Source organism: Centruroides sculpturatus, unplaced genomic scaffold (assembly GCF_000671375.1).
Source record: "Centruroides sculpturatus isolate CEXI.00-Female unplaced genomic scaffold, Cexi_2.0 scaffold972, whole genome shotgun sequence".
Lineage (NCBI taxonomy): Eukaryota > Metazoa > Arthropoda > Arachnida > Scorpiones > Buthidae > Centruroides > Centruroides sculpturatus.
The window spans coordinates 39,433-61,387 of record NW_019385184.1 but is presented as its reverse complement, the minus strand read 5'-3'; the positions used below and the strand labels follow the sequence as shown (position 1 = coordinate 61,387).

The 21,955-nt window shown below is 27.6% G+C and overlaps 3 protein-coding genes and 1 long non-coding RNA gene across 5 annotated transcripts in view; 3 read left to right on the top strand and 1 right to left on the bottom strand.

Moving 5' to 3' along the window:
• Nucleotides 1-868, top strand: part of LOC111635877 (synaptic vesicle glycoprotein 2C-like) — a 66,708-nt gene extending 65,840 nt beyond the window's left edge. For both annotated transcript variants that reach the window (XM_023380995.1, XM_023380996.1), the window contains exons 5-6: nt 68-219; nt 487-868. In XM_023380995.1, the coding sequence (XP_023236763.1) occupies nt 68-219; nt 487-662 (328 nt within the window). In that variant the 3' untranslated portion in view covers nt 663-868. The remainder of the gene's footprint in view (nt 1-67; nt 220-486) is intronic.
• Nucleotides 869-4,186: 3,318 nt separating this feature from the next.
• On the top strand, nt 4,187-10,287 carry LOC111635880 (synaptic vesicle glycoprotein 2C-like). The gene is made up of 4 exons (XM_023380998.1): nt 4,187-4,206; nt 4,290-4,792; nt 8,313-8,472; nt 8,554-10,287. Exons 1-4 carry the CDS (start codon nt 4,187-4,189, stop codon nt 8,732-8,734), a joined length of 864 nt encoding a protein of 287 aa, XP_023236766.1. The 3' UTR covers nt 8,735-10,287.
• Nucleotides 10,288-12,823: 2,536 nt separating this feature from the next.
• On the bottom strand, nt 12,824-16,040 carry LOC111635878 (carnosine N-methyltransferase-like). The gene is made up of 2 exons (XM_023380997.1): nt 15,773-16,040; nt 12,824-12,949 (listed from the first exon to the last, which is right to left on the bottom strand). Exons 1-2 carry the CDS (start codon nt 15,956-15,958, stop codon nt 12,845-12,847), a joined length of 291 nt encoding a protein of 96 aa, XP_023236765.1. The 5' UTR covers nt 15,959-16,040; the 3' UTR covers nt 12,824-12,844.
• A 2,754-nt stretch (nt 16,041-18,794) lies between these two features.
• On the top strand, nt 18,795-20,760 carry LOC111635879. Its single transcript, XR_002758450.1, has 2 exons — nt 18,795-18,949; nt 19,031-20,760. It is a non-coding gene; the product is annotated as an uncharacterized LOC111635879 (long non-coding RNA).
• The last annotated feature ends 1,195 nt before the right edge of the window (nt 20,761-21,955 follow it).

Here is a 21,955-nt window from a genome sequence, read left to right as displayed (position 1 = left end):
CCCTTCTCAAACGATTTATTAATTTGTATCTTACTTTTCCTTGACGTAAATTCTGGTTACGTTGCAGAGTGGGAGGTTCCCTGCCAATAGTTTTCACGTATTATTGCGAATTTTTGGACAAGAAGAACAGAGGACGTCATCTCAGTTGGATGCTAATGTTCTGGGCTTTTGGAGGGGTCTTCGTCTCTGTAGTCGCTTGGGGGATTATACCCAAAACTGGTAAGTTTCTCCATATATTTTACATTTAATATAATAAATTCTCATATAAACTCTAAGTTGTGTAACGGTATTTACACTTTATTGTTAAATTAGTAATTACAGCTTTTTCTTATTGTTAAAACACATTTTTTTTTTTGTTAAACTTTAGTTTTTACATTATAAACAGTATTTTTTAAAGGATAAACTAAATAACATCGTTTCTTTTTTTTATTTTAGACAATTTTAATTAATTTACTCCTTAACATTTTTTTTCTTTTTCTCCTGAAGGTTTCAGCATTCTTGTATCACATCATTTGCATTTCAATAGTTGGAGGATATTTCTTATAATATGTGCCATTCCCGCACTCCTCGCAATAATTGGTTTATGTTTCTTGCCAGAAAGTCCCAGATTTTTGTTAGAAGTAAGTCTCGTGTATAAAATTTTCCATAATTATAATACGTGAGCCCAAAATTCAGTTAACCAGTGGGAGCGCGTTAATCAACCCGCAGACCGTTCTTTAAAAAAACGCGTGTATCTCGGTTAAGCGACTTTTGGGCCACCCTGTAGATAAATTCTAGCAATAATTTTTGCACCAAAGAGTCAAATTCCACACGTTTTATGACTTTTATCGTGTGTGATAAAGTTAATTTTAATTAAGTAAAAAAAGAAAGAATAGAGGAGTTGAAAAAAATAAAAATAAAAAATAAAGATTTCTATATAAAATCTTGCTGCTGTTGGGAATAAGAATATATTAGAGGAAATAAAATGTAGTTCATTGGATCAATATTTTCTTCCTTGGGAAATTTACGAAGTTGACAAAGAGAAAGTCGTCTTTTTTCTTCTTCTTTTTGACTGATTAAAAATGTATTTTAATTAACTCTAGATTTTAAATTAGAATGAATTTCTAGATGAAATTCTTTGATTATTCAACATTTAATTTTAATATTTATTATATTTAAATATATATTTTTTTAAAAATAGCTTTTACCTTTTGTAAATCCTAAAGATAAAATATGTATTTTATTTATTTAATTTCCTTTTTAAAATACATTGGAAAATTCTATAGAGTAATAAATAATGGCGCCATTATTCGTGCAATTTTAGCAATTTTATTTTCATGCAAATGATTCGTATATACTGTGCGAATATAAGCTGTTATTGAATGTGGGTAGCTTCCCTGCAATGCGTGGAAACGTTGCAGGGAAGCTACTCAATTCTTTATTATTTTTCTTTTTAAGAATTTAATAAAAAAAATTTCTTATTCCTATTTAAAAACATCAATAAAATCTTCTTAAGAAACTCCATTAACTTTATTTTGCTGAGTTTGCTATTTTCTAAAACAGTAATAGCATTAACATTAAAATTGAACTCTCCTTTTATGGATAACTCTTTGGTAAATTAAAATAATATTCTCTTCTTCCCGGTATATTTTACATTTAATATAATAAATTCTCATATAAACTCTAAGTTGTGTAACGGTATTTACACTTTATTGTTAAATTAGTAATTACAGCTTTTTCTTATTGTTAAAACACATTTTTTTTTTCTGTTAAACTTTAGTTTTTACATTATAAACAGTATTTTTTAAAGGATAAACTAAATAACATCGTTTCTTTTTTTTATTTTAGACAATTTTAATTAATTTACTCCTTAACATTTTTTTTCTTTTTCTCCTGAAGGTTTCAGCATTCTTGTATCACATCATTTGCATTTCAATAGTTGGAGGATATTTCTTATAATATGTGCCATTCCCGCACTCCTCGCAATAATTGGTTTATGTTTCTTGCCAGAAAGTCCCAGATTTTTGTTAGAAGTAAGTCTCGTGTATAAAATTTTCCATAATTATAATACGTGAGCCCAAAATTCAGTTAACCAGTGGGAGCGCGTTAATCAACCCGCAGACCGTTCTTTAAAAAAACGCGTGTATCTCGGTTAAGCGACTTTTGGGCCACCCTGTAGATAAATTCTAGCAATAATTTTTGCACCAAAGAGTCAAATTCCACACGTTTTATGACTTTTATCGTGTGTGATAAAGTTAATTTTAATTAAGTAAAAAAAGAAAGAATAGAGGAGTTGAAAAAAATAAAAATAAAAAATAAAGATTTCTATATAAAATCTTGCTGCTGTTGGGAATAAGAATATATTAGAGGAAATAAAATGTAGTTCATTGGATCAATATTTTCTTCCTTGGGAAATTTACGAAGTTGACAAAGAGAAAGTCGTCTTTTTTCTTCTTCTTTTTGACTGATTAAAAATGTATTTTAATTAACTCTAGATTTTAAATTAGAATGAATTTCTAGATGAAATTCTTTGATTATTCAACATTTAATTTTAATATTTATTATATTTAAATATATATTTTTTTAAAANAAAGATGTGAATAAATCCGCTTATTTCCAATTTTTCTTCTCTCATTGCGCCATTCTAAATGAGAATTTCTTCATTTATTAATGTAAAAAAATGCTAAAAAACATAATTTTTTAAAAAATGTAATGTTATATTTCTTATAATATATTTTAAAATATTATTTTTCAACTAAATAAACATTTTATATAAATATATTTGCGTTTGAAACGGTGTATTGTATACAATATAACAAAACGTAGATGGTCGATACTTCAAGTTTCTTTAGCATAAATATATAAAACGTCTTTATAAAATCAAATTTTAATACGTTCCTTAAGGAATTATTTGTAAAGGATTTAATCTGATATTCTTATAAACATTGTTAAAATATATAACATTTTCTCTATCATTTATTCGAATAAAATCAAGTTCTTGGCTTAGTAATGGCATCTTGTAATGGAATTAATATTTTAAATTCCACTTAATAGAATAATGCATTAACTCATTCTTTCTTATGATAAATATAATTCTAATTCTTAATTTTATTCTGTCATCTTGATATTTATCAAAGCACAAATGAAAAGTCTCGTTTTAACTAACTAGTTATTGATTTATATTTGAAAACTTTTAAGTTTAATTGGATTAATGTATTCGCTAAACAAATATAAACGTTGTTAAATGTATCTTTGACAAATTTTCTTTATTCCTGATACATATAAAACAGTAAATGACGTGTAAATCTCTTTCTATCAGAAGAAATCCTGGATGATTATGCGATCCCGTGCATCATTTATCTTCCAGGAAGCACAAGGCATTTAACTTTTATTGCATTAAATTAAATTATATTTAAGAATTGAATTTAACAATGAATTATTATTACTCTTCTCCATGCAATTTTTATAAATACGTAACCATAATTTAGTACATTTACTCGTTAATTTTAATATAATCTAAACAAAAATCAAATTTGGAAATGGCTTCTTTCTATTTATAGACTCATTTAAAATATATTTAATTATTACAAGACATTAAAAATGTCAATAAATATATCTTCTGAATTGATTTAATACTTGTAAACTTTTAAGATGATTATAAATTTAACGTTACAATTCTATCCTCTCTTCTTCCTCCACCTTACCTAACATTATAGAGAATAACTGGAGAAGCAAGCTTATATTTATTTTCATTGTTTTCTGTTTGTGAAAGAAGTTTTAGTAGTTCTTCTCACCTTCTTACAGATGTTAAACAAAAAATATTTCAGATAAGACATTCTCTCTCAAATTATTCTTGCTATACTTTTTGCTTTGGAGTAGCTGTAGATCACAATAGCATCACAGTTCCCTACTAATGTTAACTTTTTTTAGCCTCTTCTCCAATTTGTTAGAGAGATTTATCGAACGTACTTCACTTTTAGTAGAAATTTACAGGGGATTCGACATTGTTTCCACTTCTAAGCCATCCTTTTATCTTCTACGTAATGATTTCCTTTTAGATACGAAAGCAAACATTGATTAACGCTTTATTAACTAAATTTGTAATTTTTATATATTAAAACTAAATCTAGAATACTTTCTTATAGTAAGATTTAATTTTGCATATTTGATAAGTATTTAAGCTCTTGGAACGAACCCTCATCCCAAGATGAGGATTCATTCCAAGCTGTTGGAATAAATCTTTATAGGTTCAACCTTAAACCACGTGTAGAGATAGTTAAAAATTATAACGACGTACTTTATTTTTACAGATTTTACGGACTTTCTATATGGTTCCCAGAATATATTAAGAAACTAGATCTAGAAGAGTATCGAGGGAATTCAAAGACATATGCCAACACGACCATCGAAAGTCGAACCATTAACTACACCTTAGACAACATCCATTTTCAGAACATGTATTTCCACAACGTCAATTTTTCTAACATAGTTATAAACCATTGCATATTTTCTAACTGTTCATTTACAAACAGTAATTTCACACGAATCAGATCGAGTAAAACGTTCTTTCAGAGCAGCGATTTCGATAAAGTCCTCTTTAACGATACGGATTTTTACAATTACAAATTTCAAAATTGCTTCTTTCACGATACAAATATATCGAATCTTAAGACGGGATGCCGAATCGATTTCGATATTAATTATAAATTATCAGAGATATTTTTACAAAATCTCATAACACAACTGGCCATCATCCCTGGCAATATATTATCAGCTTATGCTCTGGATTGCTTAGGAAGAGTCAGGACCATGGGTGAGTGAAAAGAATTTTTAATTTATTTTTGAAATATTTTAACAAAAATAAAAGAATTAAAGCTTTAATTTTGTGAATATCTTCCTTTAAATTAATAATGGTGAATATTTTTATTCGATTTTTGCACTGTTTCTAAGTTGGAATAAGCATCACAATGAATAAAAACGAACTGAATTTCTGAGGAATTTCTTAAAAAATTAATTTTTTTAGATATGATTTAAATAAAAAAATGAATATTTAAACTTTATTGCATTATTTTACTACAAAATATTGAAGAAATTTTAAATTATTCAGTATATTTTAGTGCAATTTGTTAAAGAATCGCTTCAATTAAACAAAATAATAATAATTTTTTGGAATTTTTTAAAGAATATTCTTAATTATTTAAAAGAAAAGAATTATAATATTTTCATTAAAAAGTTTTAAAAAACATTTGGTATTTTATTAGAAACCACTGGATAAATTAATTAAAATATTCACGAATATTTTAGCGATATTCGTTGTATTGATTAAGCGTCAAAATTGAATAAAATAAATAAGGAATTTCTTTTAAATAATATCGGAAAAAACTAGAAATTTTTTTGAATTTTTAAACGAATAAACTTCATTAAATTCCTTCAATGGTTTCTAAGAAAGTACAGTAAAAATATTCGTGAATAAACGTGTTAAAATAGAAAAATAGAAGCTTCAATTAAGTAAAATAAATGTAATTTATTTAATTTAAATAATTTTCTAACATTTAAAAAAGTCGAAAATTTCGATAATTAAAAATTTTTAATCGATGATATAATTAAAAGTCGAAATAACAATTTAATTTCTTGGCTTAATTATAGAAACTTTTTCTCCTAATTCTAATTATTTAAATTATTAAAAATGTCAAACGTAAGACTTTGTTTATTTTAACTTAAGTATAAATAAAATAAAATAATAATTATTTTTTTTCCTTAAGAAAAATGTTTTTAATATTTTTCCTATAAAGGATTATTTACATTACAACTCAAAATATCAGAAATTAAATTTAGAAATGTCTTTTTGAGTATAAACTCCTGGACTATCGACTAGAACGTGTCAAAAATATTATAAGAAAAACTCACTCCCTCCAGGGATGCGGAAGAAAGAATAGATTTTCTGCTGTAGAATAGAACGCGTCACGTTGTTCCAGCCTAAAATATACAAGATAAACCTTCGAATTTTCAAATTTTTATATATTTTTTCTGCTATAAAAATATAAAATTCCTTCGAATTATTATATTTAAAATGCAATTTCGTTGTTTTATTATTTTCTTAGTTTGTTTATATAAATAAAAACTTAAATCTTATAATCTGCATTGCATTCGAATATTAAAAAACAAATGGCTAAATGGGGAGAATGTTATTCGCGAACTTCTTAAATTGCTTATGCACTTCATAAATTATTCTTTTATTCGTGGTTACTTACGGAGCAAAACTAAGAAAATGTAGGATAATGATTTACTTGAATAAATTACTGAAGTTTGAAGATATACCCACAAATTTAACTGGAAATTTTCTAATATTTAAGAACAATTCTCTAATTATTTTATTTGAAAAAATCGCAGAGATTAATCCCATCGAATTATTTTATGAAAAAAGTAGAAAATTAGTACTTGGAGCAGAGAGATCTCATTATAATCAACTACTTCAATCATAAATTAGAATGGTTAATTAGGTTATTGCGTAAAAAATAAAATGAAGACACCGTAAAACGTATTATTATTAATAGTAACTAAGCAATGGTGAATAAAATTAAAATAAAAACTACTCGAGCCAGTTTGATTCATTAAATTCTACAGGAAAGTTTATATTCTTGATTGAATCCACGTCATCTTAAACTTCATTCCATTGAAAAAAATATACTTTATACGCATCAGAATAAGAAAGAAATCTGCTCTTGGCTCTTCTGTTAAATCTATTTTACAATTTTACAAGTTTAAACTTCCACAATCCATTTATCTTGTTTAATAATCGTGGACAAACACAGATTTCTAGAGAGAGATTCACAGTGTTTATCTATACATTTTAGCCAAAGGCTGTTCTAATTGGTCCAATGCAACTATTAAAACTTAATTTGGAAAGACGTCTTTCCAAATTTTCTATTTATTCAACTCGATATTAGATCATTAAAATAAATATTATGAATTCTAATTTGATTTTCCAGTTTGAAATTTGAACTCTCTTTAAGACAAAGTTTCTACAAAGTAATTCGGGATTATGTGGGACTTAATTTAATAGGGAAGAAATTTCGCACGTGCTAAATAGACACGAGGATCCCTGCATCCCTCCTATACATATTGAATAGAGCGAGGTCCTATAATTTGTTCAAAAATAAATATTCTAATTCCTGCAGCATCACTGCTACGTCAATGCTTGTTTATAACGTTAATTTTTAATGAAAATACTTAAAGTTTTTTTAATAAATTAATAATTAAAATACGGTGAAGTTATAATGATAAAACTTCGAAGATTTAATTCGTTATAATTAAATAATTACAATTATCTGAATCGCTTCCGGTAGTTTCTCCTCATTAAAATCGCTTCCACTCCACATCTTCAGATATTTCGTTTCGTCTTCTAACGATGAAATTCTCGAAATTCTAGATAATATTTAATCACGCGAATGAAAATATCTGTACAATTGTTATTTTGTATGTATAATAAATAAAATTAAGTCAGCGATTCAAATTAATTAAGGAGTGGAAAGAAATACTTCACTATGATGAATTGTCTACCGTATTATTATTATTATTATATATGACAACATTAGTTCAAAACATTTATAAAATTTATGGAAATTCTTTTAAAAATTAGGAAAGTTCTATAATTGCTACGTAATGATTACATCCTATACTTACAAAGAGATTTAGGAATGAAATTTGTAGAGGAAGAAAGTGTTGCATAACTTCCATTATATAAACCCCGTGTTTCTCACTTATATTTTATAGATAAAGTAGAATATTTCCAATTATTTGTATTTTCGGTGTAATAAACACGGACTCTAGAGATTAGATACAATTATGTGACTTTTTTGCCCATGCATTAGTCCAAATCAATTTGCCTGTTGCGTGGACTGCACGCAACGATCTTATATAAATCTTCCAGCAGAAATCCTAATAAAATGATAGAGAAATTAAATAGAAGAATGAACTTTTCATATCTTATGGGGCTTCAATTTGAAAAATAATTGTAGACCTACAAATTCTGTCTCTCTGTCCTTCCTTAATCCCGAGAACGGTGTTAGATATATAAAATTTGGGACCACAAATGGAAAGACTAAGGGCAGGAGGCTTTGATTAACTATACACAAACGCCCGATCTAGAACGGAAGTCACGTTAATTCAATTCAAAAATTTTCCCTGAATGGAGTTACATACATGACTTTGTAGTTATCAGGAAAAGTATGATGTACAGGGGCAAGAGACTACTAATTTGAGGTGGAGAGCATATATTTTAAATTAAATAAATTTAAAAAATATAAATAATCATTTCCTTCATTATTTTCCAGGAACTTCCCTATTCTTAGCGGGAACCAGCGCTTTCTTCATCTGGTTTTTGGACTCGAAGAGCGCAGTGGTCTCCTTCCAAGCTGTCTTCAATTTCATATCCATATCGGGGTGGAATGCGGTCGACGTCATCACCACGGAAGTATACCCGGCCACTTTGAGGTTTCTAAAATTGCCCATTGTAAAAAAGAAACATGCGCCCGGAGGAAGAGGAAATTCTAACTCTATCGATTTTCTTTGCAGGAGTACAGGATACGGTTTCTTGAGTGCCATCAGTCGCTTGGCCGCCGTTTTGGGAAATTTGACCTTTGGCAGCTTCATCGGAACGAGTAAAGCAGTACCCATCCTTACTTCCGCTGCAGTTATATTGCTAGGCAGCATTTGTTCCGTTAAGTTGCCGGAAACTAAAGATGCACTCATGTAATCTCCGCTGGACCAAGTCCCTAACATATCAATGAAAACTTCTATCACTTCGCTCTATAACTTCTCGAGTCGTACTTAAAAAAAATAATAGTAATAAAATATATCAATATTTTCGAGCATCGAATAACCAAAAGAATAAACCGGGTACCAAACTTGTCGTGTACTGAAAATAATGGAGGATTTCTAAAGAGAAATTAACAATAGTTTTAAGGAAGTTCCTGGCAAAAATTCCTTATAAAATGTATTTGTTATATAGCCTGTGACATTTTCTAACCCCCGCAAGATCGAGAGATAATATTTAGTATACAAACCGAGCAGCAATTAATGTTACAGAACACTTTAAAGAAAAAAATCCGCTACGTTGCAAGAAACTACAGATTTTTTCATGAAATTTTTTGTAAAAATTAAAAAAAATATACAGTTACAAAAAAAATTAGATATTTGTTTCGTATCGAGGTGCTAGTTTATAAACATAGCAATACAAAATATCCGTGAGAGATTGTGATTTTTATGAAAGAATTTGTAGAGGGGAAAGAGAAAAAGAGAAATCGAATTCGTGATTGCCTTAATTACTCGATTATTACGTTAAAAATTAAATAAATAAATAAGTAAAAACACAAAAAAATTCAAAGTAAATATCTCGAAATATTGATGCTTAGCTACGCTTGTTGTTAATGACGATGATGAAGCTTTTGTTTGTGATTATCACGCATCATGTTATCGATATTTTGGGAAAAAAGTGTTTTAGTTACTAGTCAATAGAAGATATTCGTGTTTCGAATGCTCATTTATATATTTTATTATCCAATTATATCGTTCGTATCATATTTATTTGTGCGATAATCCACATATACGTCGAGTTGTCCCTTTATGATTTTTGGAAGATCTGCATCATCACTCCACGGAAAAAAGGTAAATTATCTCGTTGCAAATATCTTCGCTATCTTAACTTAAAAATTCGCTAATATTTATCAAAACAAACGGAATTGCATACTAGAAATTCTGAAAAAAAAAAAAGACAATTTCGTTGGGTCAACATGCGAATTTCCTAGTTTCTGTTGGAAATTACTCTGTAAATTAGGAAAAATAAATTCGAAAATCGAAAGTATCGATTTCTTTACAAATATATAAATAGCAGAGGTAAATCCTCCTTAAAAATTGATTTAAAATATTGTTGTACATAGATAAAAACACAAACAGATCTTCCATATTTTTGTTTTATCCGTCGTAACCGTATGAAAATTATATTTTGTTTAATTTCGTTTGATAAACGTGAAGCACTTGGACATGCGATATTGCTTTAATATAAATTCCCTTATCGGTCCATCTATAAAAGAAGAAAAAAATTCTTGTATAGAAAATATTTTGTGATTAACATTATTGTATAATGTAGAATGTGCCTTTTGATATGTCGAGTGTATCGAGTTCTGTGTATATGTGTACATTCAATTATCAGCAAAAAAAGAGAAATTTTATGCGAAAGACAGCACTAATTAACGTGAGACAAGTCTCAAATGTATAGCGTTAAAAGCACAATAAATAATTTAAATTAATTTCAAACGCATCAAAGTTTTAATTATTTTTAAAAAAATGAAATGGTAATTTAGGAAGTTAACGTTACAAAAATTGGAAATTCATCCAGGCTGAAATTCTTAAATCTTTTGTAAATAAATCAGAATATCACATGCCAAATTACGAGCTAAATATAATAAAAATTGCTTATCCTACTCTCTCACTAATAGAAGAAATTAATAATGAAAGAGCACACCAAGTATTTAATTCATGTATCTAGTTTTTTTCATACGTTTAAGCCAATTCCTCACTAAATTTTCTGTTACGCTGAAAGTGGATTGTACAGTGAATGTAATCTAAAGTAATTAGTGAATGTGGAACAATCCATTTTAAATAAATCCACATTCACTAGTGATTGTATACTCTTTCTAGTGTTTGTTTCTAGTTTAAAATAAAACAAAAAAACTTTATAATTAACGTTATTTATTGCAACAAGCCGAAGAGTTTAGAAGTGCCATTCTTCTTGTATTTACACTTCATGGCCTGGCATTTTAAAAAGAATTGTAGATGCAATTGTCCTTAAAGTAAGAGTTTTGTCTGAGAGCTTCACATTCAGGGATAAGCAGAAAATTGAGATCTTGTGAATGCTGTAGTACAGATTCAAGGTATACAATACATCCACTGATGATATCCACTTTCACAGTAACATATATATATATATAATAAGATTTTCTTAAGTGACGATAGGGCAGGAGAATTTGAGGAAAAACTTGGCATATACAGTACATAAAAATAACTAAATAAAGAATAAGAGTATTTTAAACCAAACATTTTAGTCATTTTTAGCACTGTTTTGGCAATTAAAGAACTTGATTCAATATTGATTTTCCATATACTTAAATAACTAAACCTGAAAGTAATACTTTCATGAAGCATTTATTGCCTATATAAAGATTTAGTAGAAGATTTCATCCAAAAGAATATTTAAAATGTAAAATAATAAAACCCAATGGATCCAATTTCAATTATTTTATATATAAATCAAATGAAAAATGTCTTTAGGCTTTTATTTCATATATAAAACGATGAAAAATCTTTAAAGTATCAAACTAGGGACATACTAACATTCAGGTTTAACATTCAGTGAAATTCAGTTTAGAAATGTCCAAGATTGGATGAAAAATTAAAATTTCAGATAGAAAAATAAACAATGATTGAAATTTGTTATAAGATTGAAGAATTTCACTAAAAGAATCAGCAAAAATAAATTAGACAATATAAATTCTAGTGAATAATCTGTAATGTTAAATTTTCTAAATTACAGAAACTGAAACTACAGTAATTGAAACATTTTGAAAATTATGTTATTTTGAAAAACATTTACATTTTATTGATGGATATCAAATTAAAAATAAACGCTTTAAATCACTTTTAAAAGTTTATTTATATTCCCAATACAATTTGTACAAATTTCATATTTATAGTTTTAAATTTGCTTATAAGGGCACACGAATTTTAATTTTTATAATATACATTAGAAAAATATAGCAACATTTGAATACATAATTACATACCTGTTTAGCTCTTAAATCCACATTCCAATTTTATAGTACCAAATATTTTAAGTAGCTTCAGAAACAGAACAAAAAAAATAAAAACTGAGAATATCATTGTAACAATTATGTATTAAGGTGCATAAAAAAAATAAAATTTTTCATCTAAATTAGAAAAATTAATGGATAAATTTTGCATAGACTTGTCCCAAATGATATATTTTATCACAAATTTAATTTTAAACAGAGCAAAATTTAAGAAATTTCATTTAAAATTATCAGATAATAAACAGAACAGATCTATATGCTTGGAAACTACAACAAGTGCAAGTATAAAGTCAAATGTATGGAGCAATAAAAATTAATGTTTCCTATTAATTTAAAAAATAAAAATTCATTAAATGTAAACAACAAATTATTAAACAAAAATCTGTTCTATAAAATGCCTAATTTTATTATTATTTTATAAGCGAATCATCAACTTTATATGTGAATCTTCAATATTCAGTGTATATCTTACACTGAACAGAAAAATTCTTCAATTCTTAATAATTACGAGAGTAAATTTGGTAAATTACATACAAAATTCAATATTTATTACTGAAAATAAATTATTTTAGATAATTGTAAACAAATAAATTTATAATTTATCACCGTTTTATATTATTGAACTTGCAATCATTGAAATTTGCTAAAAAAATGTTTTCTCCTTATCTGATTTATAATGTAAATTTTTAATTTCTGTTGCTAAAAAAAAAATTAAGAATGCATTTAGTGAAAAAAATTAATTAATTAACAAACCTAATAAATTAAATAAGTAAATGAATAAAATAGACAACTGTAATAATTTAAAATATAATGTTGTAATCTAATATTTTATTTGTCCTTTGAAAGTTAATAAGAAAATAAAATAAAATATAAAATATATAATGACAGAATTTATGTAGTTTCATATCAGAATTTTCTAGTAGTTATTATATAAACACTACTAATTTCAATTTATTAAACAGTTTTTTTGTAAACTGATTATTATTATTATTATTATTTCACAAAATTGGTTTTTGACAAACAAAAAAGACACTTCTGTATTCATAAAACATCATCGATCGTGGATTCTGAGTGTAAGGTGTTCTTAGCCCTGTTTTTTCTTTCTGTAATAAAAAAAAATTACATTATGATAGCTTATGAATAAAATTATGTATAATATCGTAATTATATATTTTAAAATTCAGTTTTCATGTTAGTGTGTGTCACCAATACATGCAAGAAAATAAACCGCTAAACTTTGTGAGAGATATAATTTTACACATTACTTTAATGTATAACATAAAATTCATTAAACTGACTAGAATTATCTTATAAATCATAAAATTTCAAAGTTAATTTTAATTTTTTTACTACTTTCTTTTATTAACACTGAAAATATTGCTAAAAATATCAACTTGTAGATATTCTCAATTATGTTAATTACAGTATTTATAATTTATATATACATATATAAATATATAAACAATATCTACGTCATGAAAATTATAAAAGCCATAAATATTATTTTAAAAATTTGCTTATTTTTTAAATTTAAGAATCATTTTGAAAGAACAAGCAATACATTCTCACAGGCTAAAATGCTTCAACATCTCAGCCTGTGAGAATGTACTGCTTGTTCTCTCAAATTAAAATGGAAAGCATATAGATATAAAAGCAAGTGCATGAACTGTAAAACACTGTCTCTGCAATGTGGATTTAAAAGCTAACATCCATGTAAAAAGACATTATTGATAAATAAAATACACAGAATGGAGCAGCTTATCTGGTCAAAACAGCACTGACATGTGGGATTCTGTTTTGTCAAATAAATTCAAACTTAATTTGCACACATCTATGGAAACTCTGCTAAGCATAGAAAAGAAAAGGATTGTAACAGAGATTACATGATGTAGGCAGTAATGTTTCTAGTGAGTCAAATGTTATGGGGATACACATCCAGTAAACATGCTCATAGATTGCACTTTTATAAACATTTTCATGAATACAAAGTGCTGCTACAAAAAGACCTCTGCCAAGCTAATTGCAATAATAAAGGAATAATTTTGTCACAAAAACCTATCTTTCAAAATGACACTCTCCATATCATCATGCCAAATGGTGAGTAAAGTATAATGTGTTCTTTCTCCATGATTTGTCAGCATTATTGTCGTTTAAACTGACAAATTATTGTTTAGGTAAAAAGTTTCTATAAGAGGCCTAAACTGGCCAAATAATAGTCCTGATAGACACAAAAATTGCAAAAATAAGACCTGAAAATAAACAGCAATTGCATGAGAATATTAGAAAAGTTTGATATCATGAACTTGGTATAAAATACTTGAATAATCTCATCCACTCTTTGCCAAAGTGGCTGCAAAGCTCTTATAAAAAGCTTGAGATGAACCTACAAAATATTAGTATCCCATTCAACAAGAACTAACTGTTCATATTATTTTTCCAAGTATTTTTTTTTTTTTGCTTTTGTAATTGTGAACAGAAAGTTCTTATGACAATGCTCATTAATAATATTGGTGGGTGACCAGATGGTTCAGATGATTAAGGCATGAGTCCATTCTGGGGACTCAGAATGCTATGCTAATGGGGTTCTAAAGTCCAGACTGCCCAGATTCAATTCTGGGAAACCAGAATTGAATCTGGGCAGTTTGAAAAACCCCAAAAGTTTCTTGGGAGTAGTCTGTCCTGTTAGGCCCTATCCATCACTACCTGGCTACTCCATTGTGGACCTGACCAACTTTATAATGGGCCAGAAAAACAGGCCCTCTTAGTGTCCATAGGATAGAATTATATATATATATATATAGAAATGATATAGCTTTAATGCAAAATAACAATTACTCAAGTTTAATGTAGCATTATATGTAATAAATTGCACTTCTTGGTTTCTTCTCTATACTATATATGTTAATCATTACAAATATTACATATTTAAGCTCTGATCATTACAATGATCATACCACATGCTACTTTGCACATCTGTTTAACACTTTTTGATCTGTATCATAGGTGATGCAGTTTCCACAGCTACTACTGTATATGGTACTTTGAGAGAATAGTATAACTATGTTATACTATAAATATAACATTTCAAAAATCAATATATTTTTAATAATATTACGCTCTCATGTTATAAGCCATATTTTCAAATCCTCATTTAGCAAATTGAGAGTTTGTAAATTTTAAAAATGATTCACCAAAAGAGATTCTGCAGTCCTTAATCAGTATGTGAAAGATGGTGAAAAATGCAAGATAATCTATGAACTCCTATAATCTGATGAACTTGAGGAAATTAATTTAATAATAAAACTAAGAATAATATTACTAATAATATTAAACCAAATTTCAATTATTATTTATTGNAATAGTATAACTATGTTATACTATAAATATAACATTTCAAAAATCAATATATTTTTAATAATATTATGCTCTCATGTTATAAGCCATATTTTCAAATCCTCATTTAGCAAATTGAGAGTTTGTAAATTTTAAAAATGATTCACCAAAAGAGATTCTGCAGTTCTTAATCAGTGTGTGGAAGATGGTGAAAAATGCAAGATAATCTATGAACTTCTATAATCTGATGAACTTGAGGAAATTAATTTAATAATAAAACTAAGAATAATATTACTAATAATATTAAACCAGATTTCAATTATTATTTATTGTGTGATGCTTGATTTTAGAACTTAAAAAGAAAAATTTAACTTTCACATAACATTATATTTTTGATATGCCCATAAATTTCATTTTTCTGTTATAATTTCCTATATTACATGTTTAAATAATTTTCCATATACCACTTTAAATTATTTTTTTCCCTCAAACTACATTATGTAAAATATCATATCTGATTTTCAGTTATTGGAAGAGAGAAAATTTAATTATAGAGAATTTATACATCAAAATAATTATTTTAAATAGCTTACTAGCATTTGAAATCCAAAAGACAAAATAATTTTTTTCACTTCTTCATAGCTAGGTTCGATAGAAAATTCATTTGGTATATCGGCAAAATGATATAAAAGAGGACCAAGATTTATCCAATATCCACCTGGTTTCAAAATATTCCAGATTGTTTCAATATAAGAAACAATATTATTTGCAGTGTCCATAAAGAAGCAAGTTGCTATACAATCCCAACTATCTGGAAAAAAAATAAAAAAAATCACATTAAAAATATCTTTTTTCTAAATTTTTCCAATTGTCGTCATCATCATCAATAATAAAACTTTATATAATACTGTCATTTAAATATTATGCAGATTACTGCTTAACTAAATGGCTATGCATATCACAGTTGTTGAAAAAGTTTCTCATTGGTAATATCTATCTTCTATATCAGTGGTACCCAAANTATTTTTTTTCCTTAAGAAAAATGTTTTTAATATTTTTCCTATAAAGGATTATTTACATTACAACTCAAAATATCAGAAATTAAATTTAGAAATGTCTTTTTGAGTATAAACTCCTGGACTATCGACTAGAACGTGTCAAAAATATTATAAGAAAAACTCACTCCCTCCAGGGATGCGGAAGAAAGAATAGATTTTCTGCTGTAGAATAGAACGCGTCACGTTGTTCCAGCCTAAAATATACAAGATAAACCTTCGAATTTTCAAATTTTTATATATTTTTTCTGCTATAAAAATATAAAATTCCTTCGAATTATTATATTTAAAATGCAATTTCGTTGTTTTATTATTTTCTTAGTTTGTTTATATAAATAAAAACTTAAATCTTATAATCTGCATTGCATTCGAATATTAAAAAACAAATGGCTAAATGGGGAGAATGTTATTCGCGAACTTCTTAAATTGCTTATGCACTTCATAAATTATTCTTTTATTCGTGGTTACTTACGGAGCAAAACTAAGAAAATGTAGGATAATGATTTACTTGAATAAATTACTGAAGTTTGAAGATATACCCACAAATTTAACTGGAAATTTTCTAATATTTAAGAACAATTCTCTAATTATTTTATTTGAAAAAATCGCAGAGATTAATCCCATCGAATTATTTTATGAAAAAAGTAGAAAATTAGTACTTGGAGCAGAGAGATCTCATTATAATCAACTACTTCAATCATAAATTAGAATGGTTAATTAGGTTATTGCGTAAAAAATAAAATGAAGACACCGTAAAACGTATTATTATTAATAGTAACTAAGCAATGGTGAATAAAATTAAAATAAAAACTACTCGAGCCAGTTTGATTCATTAAATTCTACAGGAAAGTTTATATTCTTGATTGAATCCACGTCATCTTAAACTTCATTCCATTGAAAAAAATATACTTTATACGCATCAGAATAAGAAAGAAATCTGCTCTTGGCTCTTCTGTTAAATCTATTTTACAATTTTACAAGTTTAAACTTCCACAATCCATTTATCTTGTTTAATAATCGTGGACAAACACAGATTTCTAGAGAGAGATTCACAGTGTTTATCTATACATTTTAGCCAAAGGCTGTTCTAATTGGTCCAATGCAACTATTAAAACTTAATTTGGAAAGACGTCTTTCCAAATTTTCTATTTATTCAACTCGATATTAGATCATTAAAATAAATATTATGAATTCTAATTTGATTTTCCAGTTTGAAATTTGAACTCTCTTTAAGACAAAGTTTCTACAAAGTAATTAGGGATTATGTAGGGACTTAATTTAATAGGGAAGAAATTTCGCACGTGCTAAATAGACACGAGGATCCCTGCATCCCTCCTATACATATTGAATAGAGCGAGGTCCTATAATTTGTTCAAAAATAAATATTCTAATTCCTGCAGCATCACTGCTACGTCAATGCTTGTTTATAACGTTAATTTTTAATGAAAATACTTAAAGTTTTTTTAATAAATTAATAATTAAAATACGGTGAAGTTATAATGATAAAACTTCGAAGATTTAATTCGTTATAATTAAATAATTACAATTATCTGAATCGCTTCCGGTAGTTTCTCCTCATTAAAATCGCTTCCACTCCACATCTTCAGATATTTCGTTTCGTCTTCTAACGATGAAATTCTCGAAATTCTAGATAATATTTAATCACGCGAATGAAAATATCTGTACAATTGTTATTTTGTATGTATAATAAATAAAATTAAGTCAGCGATTCAAATTAATTAAGGAGTGGAAAGAAATACTTCACTATGATGAATTGTCTACCGTATTATTATTATTATTATATATGACAACATTAGTTCAAAACATTTATAAAATTTGTGGAAATTCTTTTAAAAATTAGGAAAGTTCTATAATTGCTACGTAATGATTACATCCTATACTTACAAAGAGATTTAGGAATGAAATTTGTAGAGGAAGAAAGTGTTGCATAACTTCCATTATATAAACCCCGTGTTTCTCACTTATATTTTATAGATAAAGTAGAATATTTCCAATTATTTGTATTTTCGGTGTAATAAACACGGACTCTAGAGATTAGATACAATTATGTGACTTTTTTGCCCATGCATTAGTCCAAATCAATTTGCCTGTTGCGTGGACTGCACGCAACGATCTTATATAAATCTTCCAGCAGAAATCCTAATAAAATGATAGAGAAATTAAATAGAAGAATGAACTTTTCATATCTTATGGGGCTTCAATTTGAAAAATAATTGTAGACCTACAAATTCTGTCTCTCTGTCCTTCCTTAATCCCGAGAACGGTGTTAGATATATAAAATTTGGGACCACAAATGGAAAGACTAAGGGCAGGAGGCTTTGATTAACTATACACAAACGCCCGATCTAGAACGGAAGTCACGTTAATTCAATTCAAAAATTTTCCCTGAATGGAGTTACATACATGACTTTGTAGTTATCAGGAAAAGTATGATGTACAGGGGCAAGAGACTACTAATTTGAGGTGGAGAGCATATATTTTAAATTAAATAAATTTAAAAAATATAAATAATCATTTCCTTCATTATTTTCCAGGAACTTCCCTATTCTTAGCGGGAACCAGCGCTTTCTTCATCTGGTTTTTGGACTCGAAGAGCGCAGTGGTCTCCTTCCAAGCTGTCTTCAATTTCATATCCATATCGGGGTGGAATGCGGTCGACGTCATCACCACGGAAGTATACCCGGCCACTTTGAGGTTTCTAAAATTGCCCATTGTAAAAAAGAAACATGCGCCCGGAGGAAGAGGAAATTCTAACTCTATCGATTTTCTTTGCAGGAGTACAGGATACGGTTTCTTGAGTGCCATCAGTCGCTTGGCCGCCGTTTTGGGAAATTTGACCTTTGGCAGCTTCATCGGAACGAGTAAAGCAGTACCCATCCTTACTTCCGCTGCAGTTATATTGCTAGGCAGCATTTGTTCCGTTAAGTTGCCGGAAACTAAAGATGCACTCATGTAATCTCCGCTGGACCAAGTCCCTAACATATCAATGGAAACTTCTATCACTTCGCTCTATAACTTCTCGAGTCGTACTTAAAAAAAATAATAGTAATAAAATATATCAATATTTTCGAGCATCGAATAACCAAAAGAATAAACCGGGTACCAAACTTGTCGTGTACTGAAAATAATGGAGGATTTCTAAAGAGAAATTAACAATAGTTTTAAGGAAGTTCCTGGCAAAAATTCCTTATAAAATGTATTTGTTATATAGCCTGTGACATTTTCTAACCCCCGCAAGATCGAGAGATAATATTTAGTATACAAACCGAGCAGCAATTAATGTTACAGAACACTTTAAAGAAAAAAATCCGCTACGTTGCAAGAAACTACAGATTTTTTCATGAAATTTTTTGTAAAAATTAAAAAAAATATACAGTTACAAAAAAAATTAGATATTTGTTTCGTATCGAGGTGCTAGTTTATAAACATAGCAATACAAAATATCCGTGAGAGATTGTGATTTTTATGAAAGAATTTGTAGAGGGGAAAGAGAAAAAGAGAAATCGAATTCGTGATTGCCTTAATTACTCGATTATTACGTTAAAAATTAAATAAATAAATAAGTAAAAACACAAAAAAATTCAAAGTAAATATCTCGAAATATTGATGCTTAGCTACGCTTGTTGTTAATGACGATGATGAAGCTTTTGTTTGTGATTATCACGCATCATGTTATCGATATTTTGGGAAAAAAGTGTTTTAGTTACTAGTCAATAGAAGATATTCGTGTTTCGAATGCTCATTTATATATTTTATTATCCAATTATATCGTTCGTATCATATTTATTTGTGCGATAATCCACGTATACGTCGAGTTGTCCCTTTATGATTTTTGGAAGATCTGCATCATCACTCCACGGAAAAAAGGTAAATTATCTCGTTGCAAATATCTTCGCTATCTTAACTTAAAAATTCGCTAATATTTATCAAAACAAACGGAATTGCATACTAGAAATTCTGAAAAAAAGACAATTTCGTTGGGTCAACATGCGAATTTCCTAGTTTCTGTTGGAAATTACTCTGTAAATTAGGAAAAATAAATTCGAAAATCGAAAGTATCGATTTCTTTACAAATATATAAATAGCAGAGGTAAATCCTCCTTAAAAATTGATTTAAAATATTGTTGTACATAGATAAAAAAAACAAACAGATCTTCCATATTTTTGTTTTATCCGTCGTAACCGTATGAAAATTATATTTTGTTTAATTTCGTTTGATAAACGTGAAGCACTTGGACATGCGATATTGCTTTAATATAAATTCCCTTATCGGTCCATCTATAAAAGAAGAAAAAAATTCTTGTATAGAAAATATTTTGTGATTAACATTATTGTATAATGTAGAATGTGCCTTTTGATATGTCGAGTGTATCGAGTTCTGTGTATATGTGTACATTCAATTATCAGCAAAAAAAGAGAAATTTTATGCGAAAGACAGCACTAATTAACGTGAGACAAGTCTCAAATGTATAGCGTTAAAAGCACAATAAATAATTTAAATTAATTTCAAACGCATCAAAGTTTTAATTATTTTTAAAAAAATGAAATGGTAATTTAGGAAGTTAACGTTACAAAAATTGGAAATTCATCCAGGCTGAAATTCTTAAATCTTTTGTAAATAAATCAGAATATCACATGCCAAATTACGAGCTAAATATAATAAAAATTGCTTATCCTACTCTCTCACTAATAGAAGAAATTAATAATGAAAGAGCACACCAAGTATTTAATTCATGTATCTAGTTTTTTTCATACGTTTAAGCCAATTCCTCACTAAATTTTCTGTTACGCTGAAAGTGGATTGTACAGTGAATGTAATCTAAAGTAATTAGTGAATGTGGAACAATCCATTTTAAATAAATCCACATTCACTAGTGATTGTATACTCTTTCTAGTGTTTGTTTCTAGTTTAAAATAAAACAAAAAAACTTTATAATTAACGTTATTTATTGCAACAAGCCGAAGAGTTTAGAAGTGCCATTCTTCTTGTATTTACACTTCATGGCCTGGCATTTTAAAAAGAATTGTAGATGCAATTGTCCTTAAAGTAAGAGTTTTGTCTGAGAGCTTCACATTCAGGGATAAGCAGAAAATTGAGATCTTGTGAATGCTGTAGTACAGATTCAAGGTATACAATACATCCACTGATGATATCCACTTTCACAGTAACATATATATATATATAATAAGATTTTCTTAAGTGACGATAGGGCAGGAGAATTTGAGGAAAAACTTGGCATATACAGTACATAAAAATAACTAAATAAAGAATAAGAGTATTTTAAACCAAACATTTTAGTCATTTTTAGCACTGTTTTGGCAATTAAAGAACTTGATTCAATATTGATTTTCCATATACTTAAATAACTAAACCTGAAAGTAATACTTTCATGAAGCATTTATTGCCTATATAAAGATTTAGTAGAAGATTTCATCCAAAAGAATATTTAAAATGTAAAATAATAAAACCCAATGGATCCAATTTCAATTATTTTATATATAAATCAAATGAAAAATGTCTTTAGGCTTTTATTTCATATATAAAACGATGAAAAATCTTTAAAGTATCAAACTAGGGACATACTAACATTCAGGTTTAACATTCAGTGAAATTCAGTTTAGAAATGTCCAAGATTGGATGAAAAATTAAAATTTCAGATAGAAAAATAAACAATGATTGAAATTTGTTATAAGATTGAA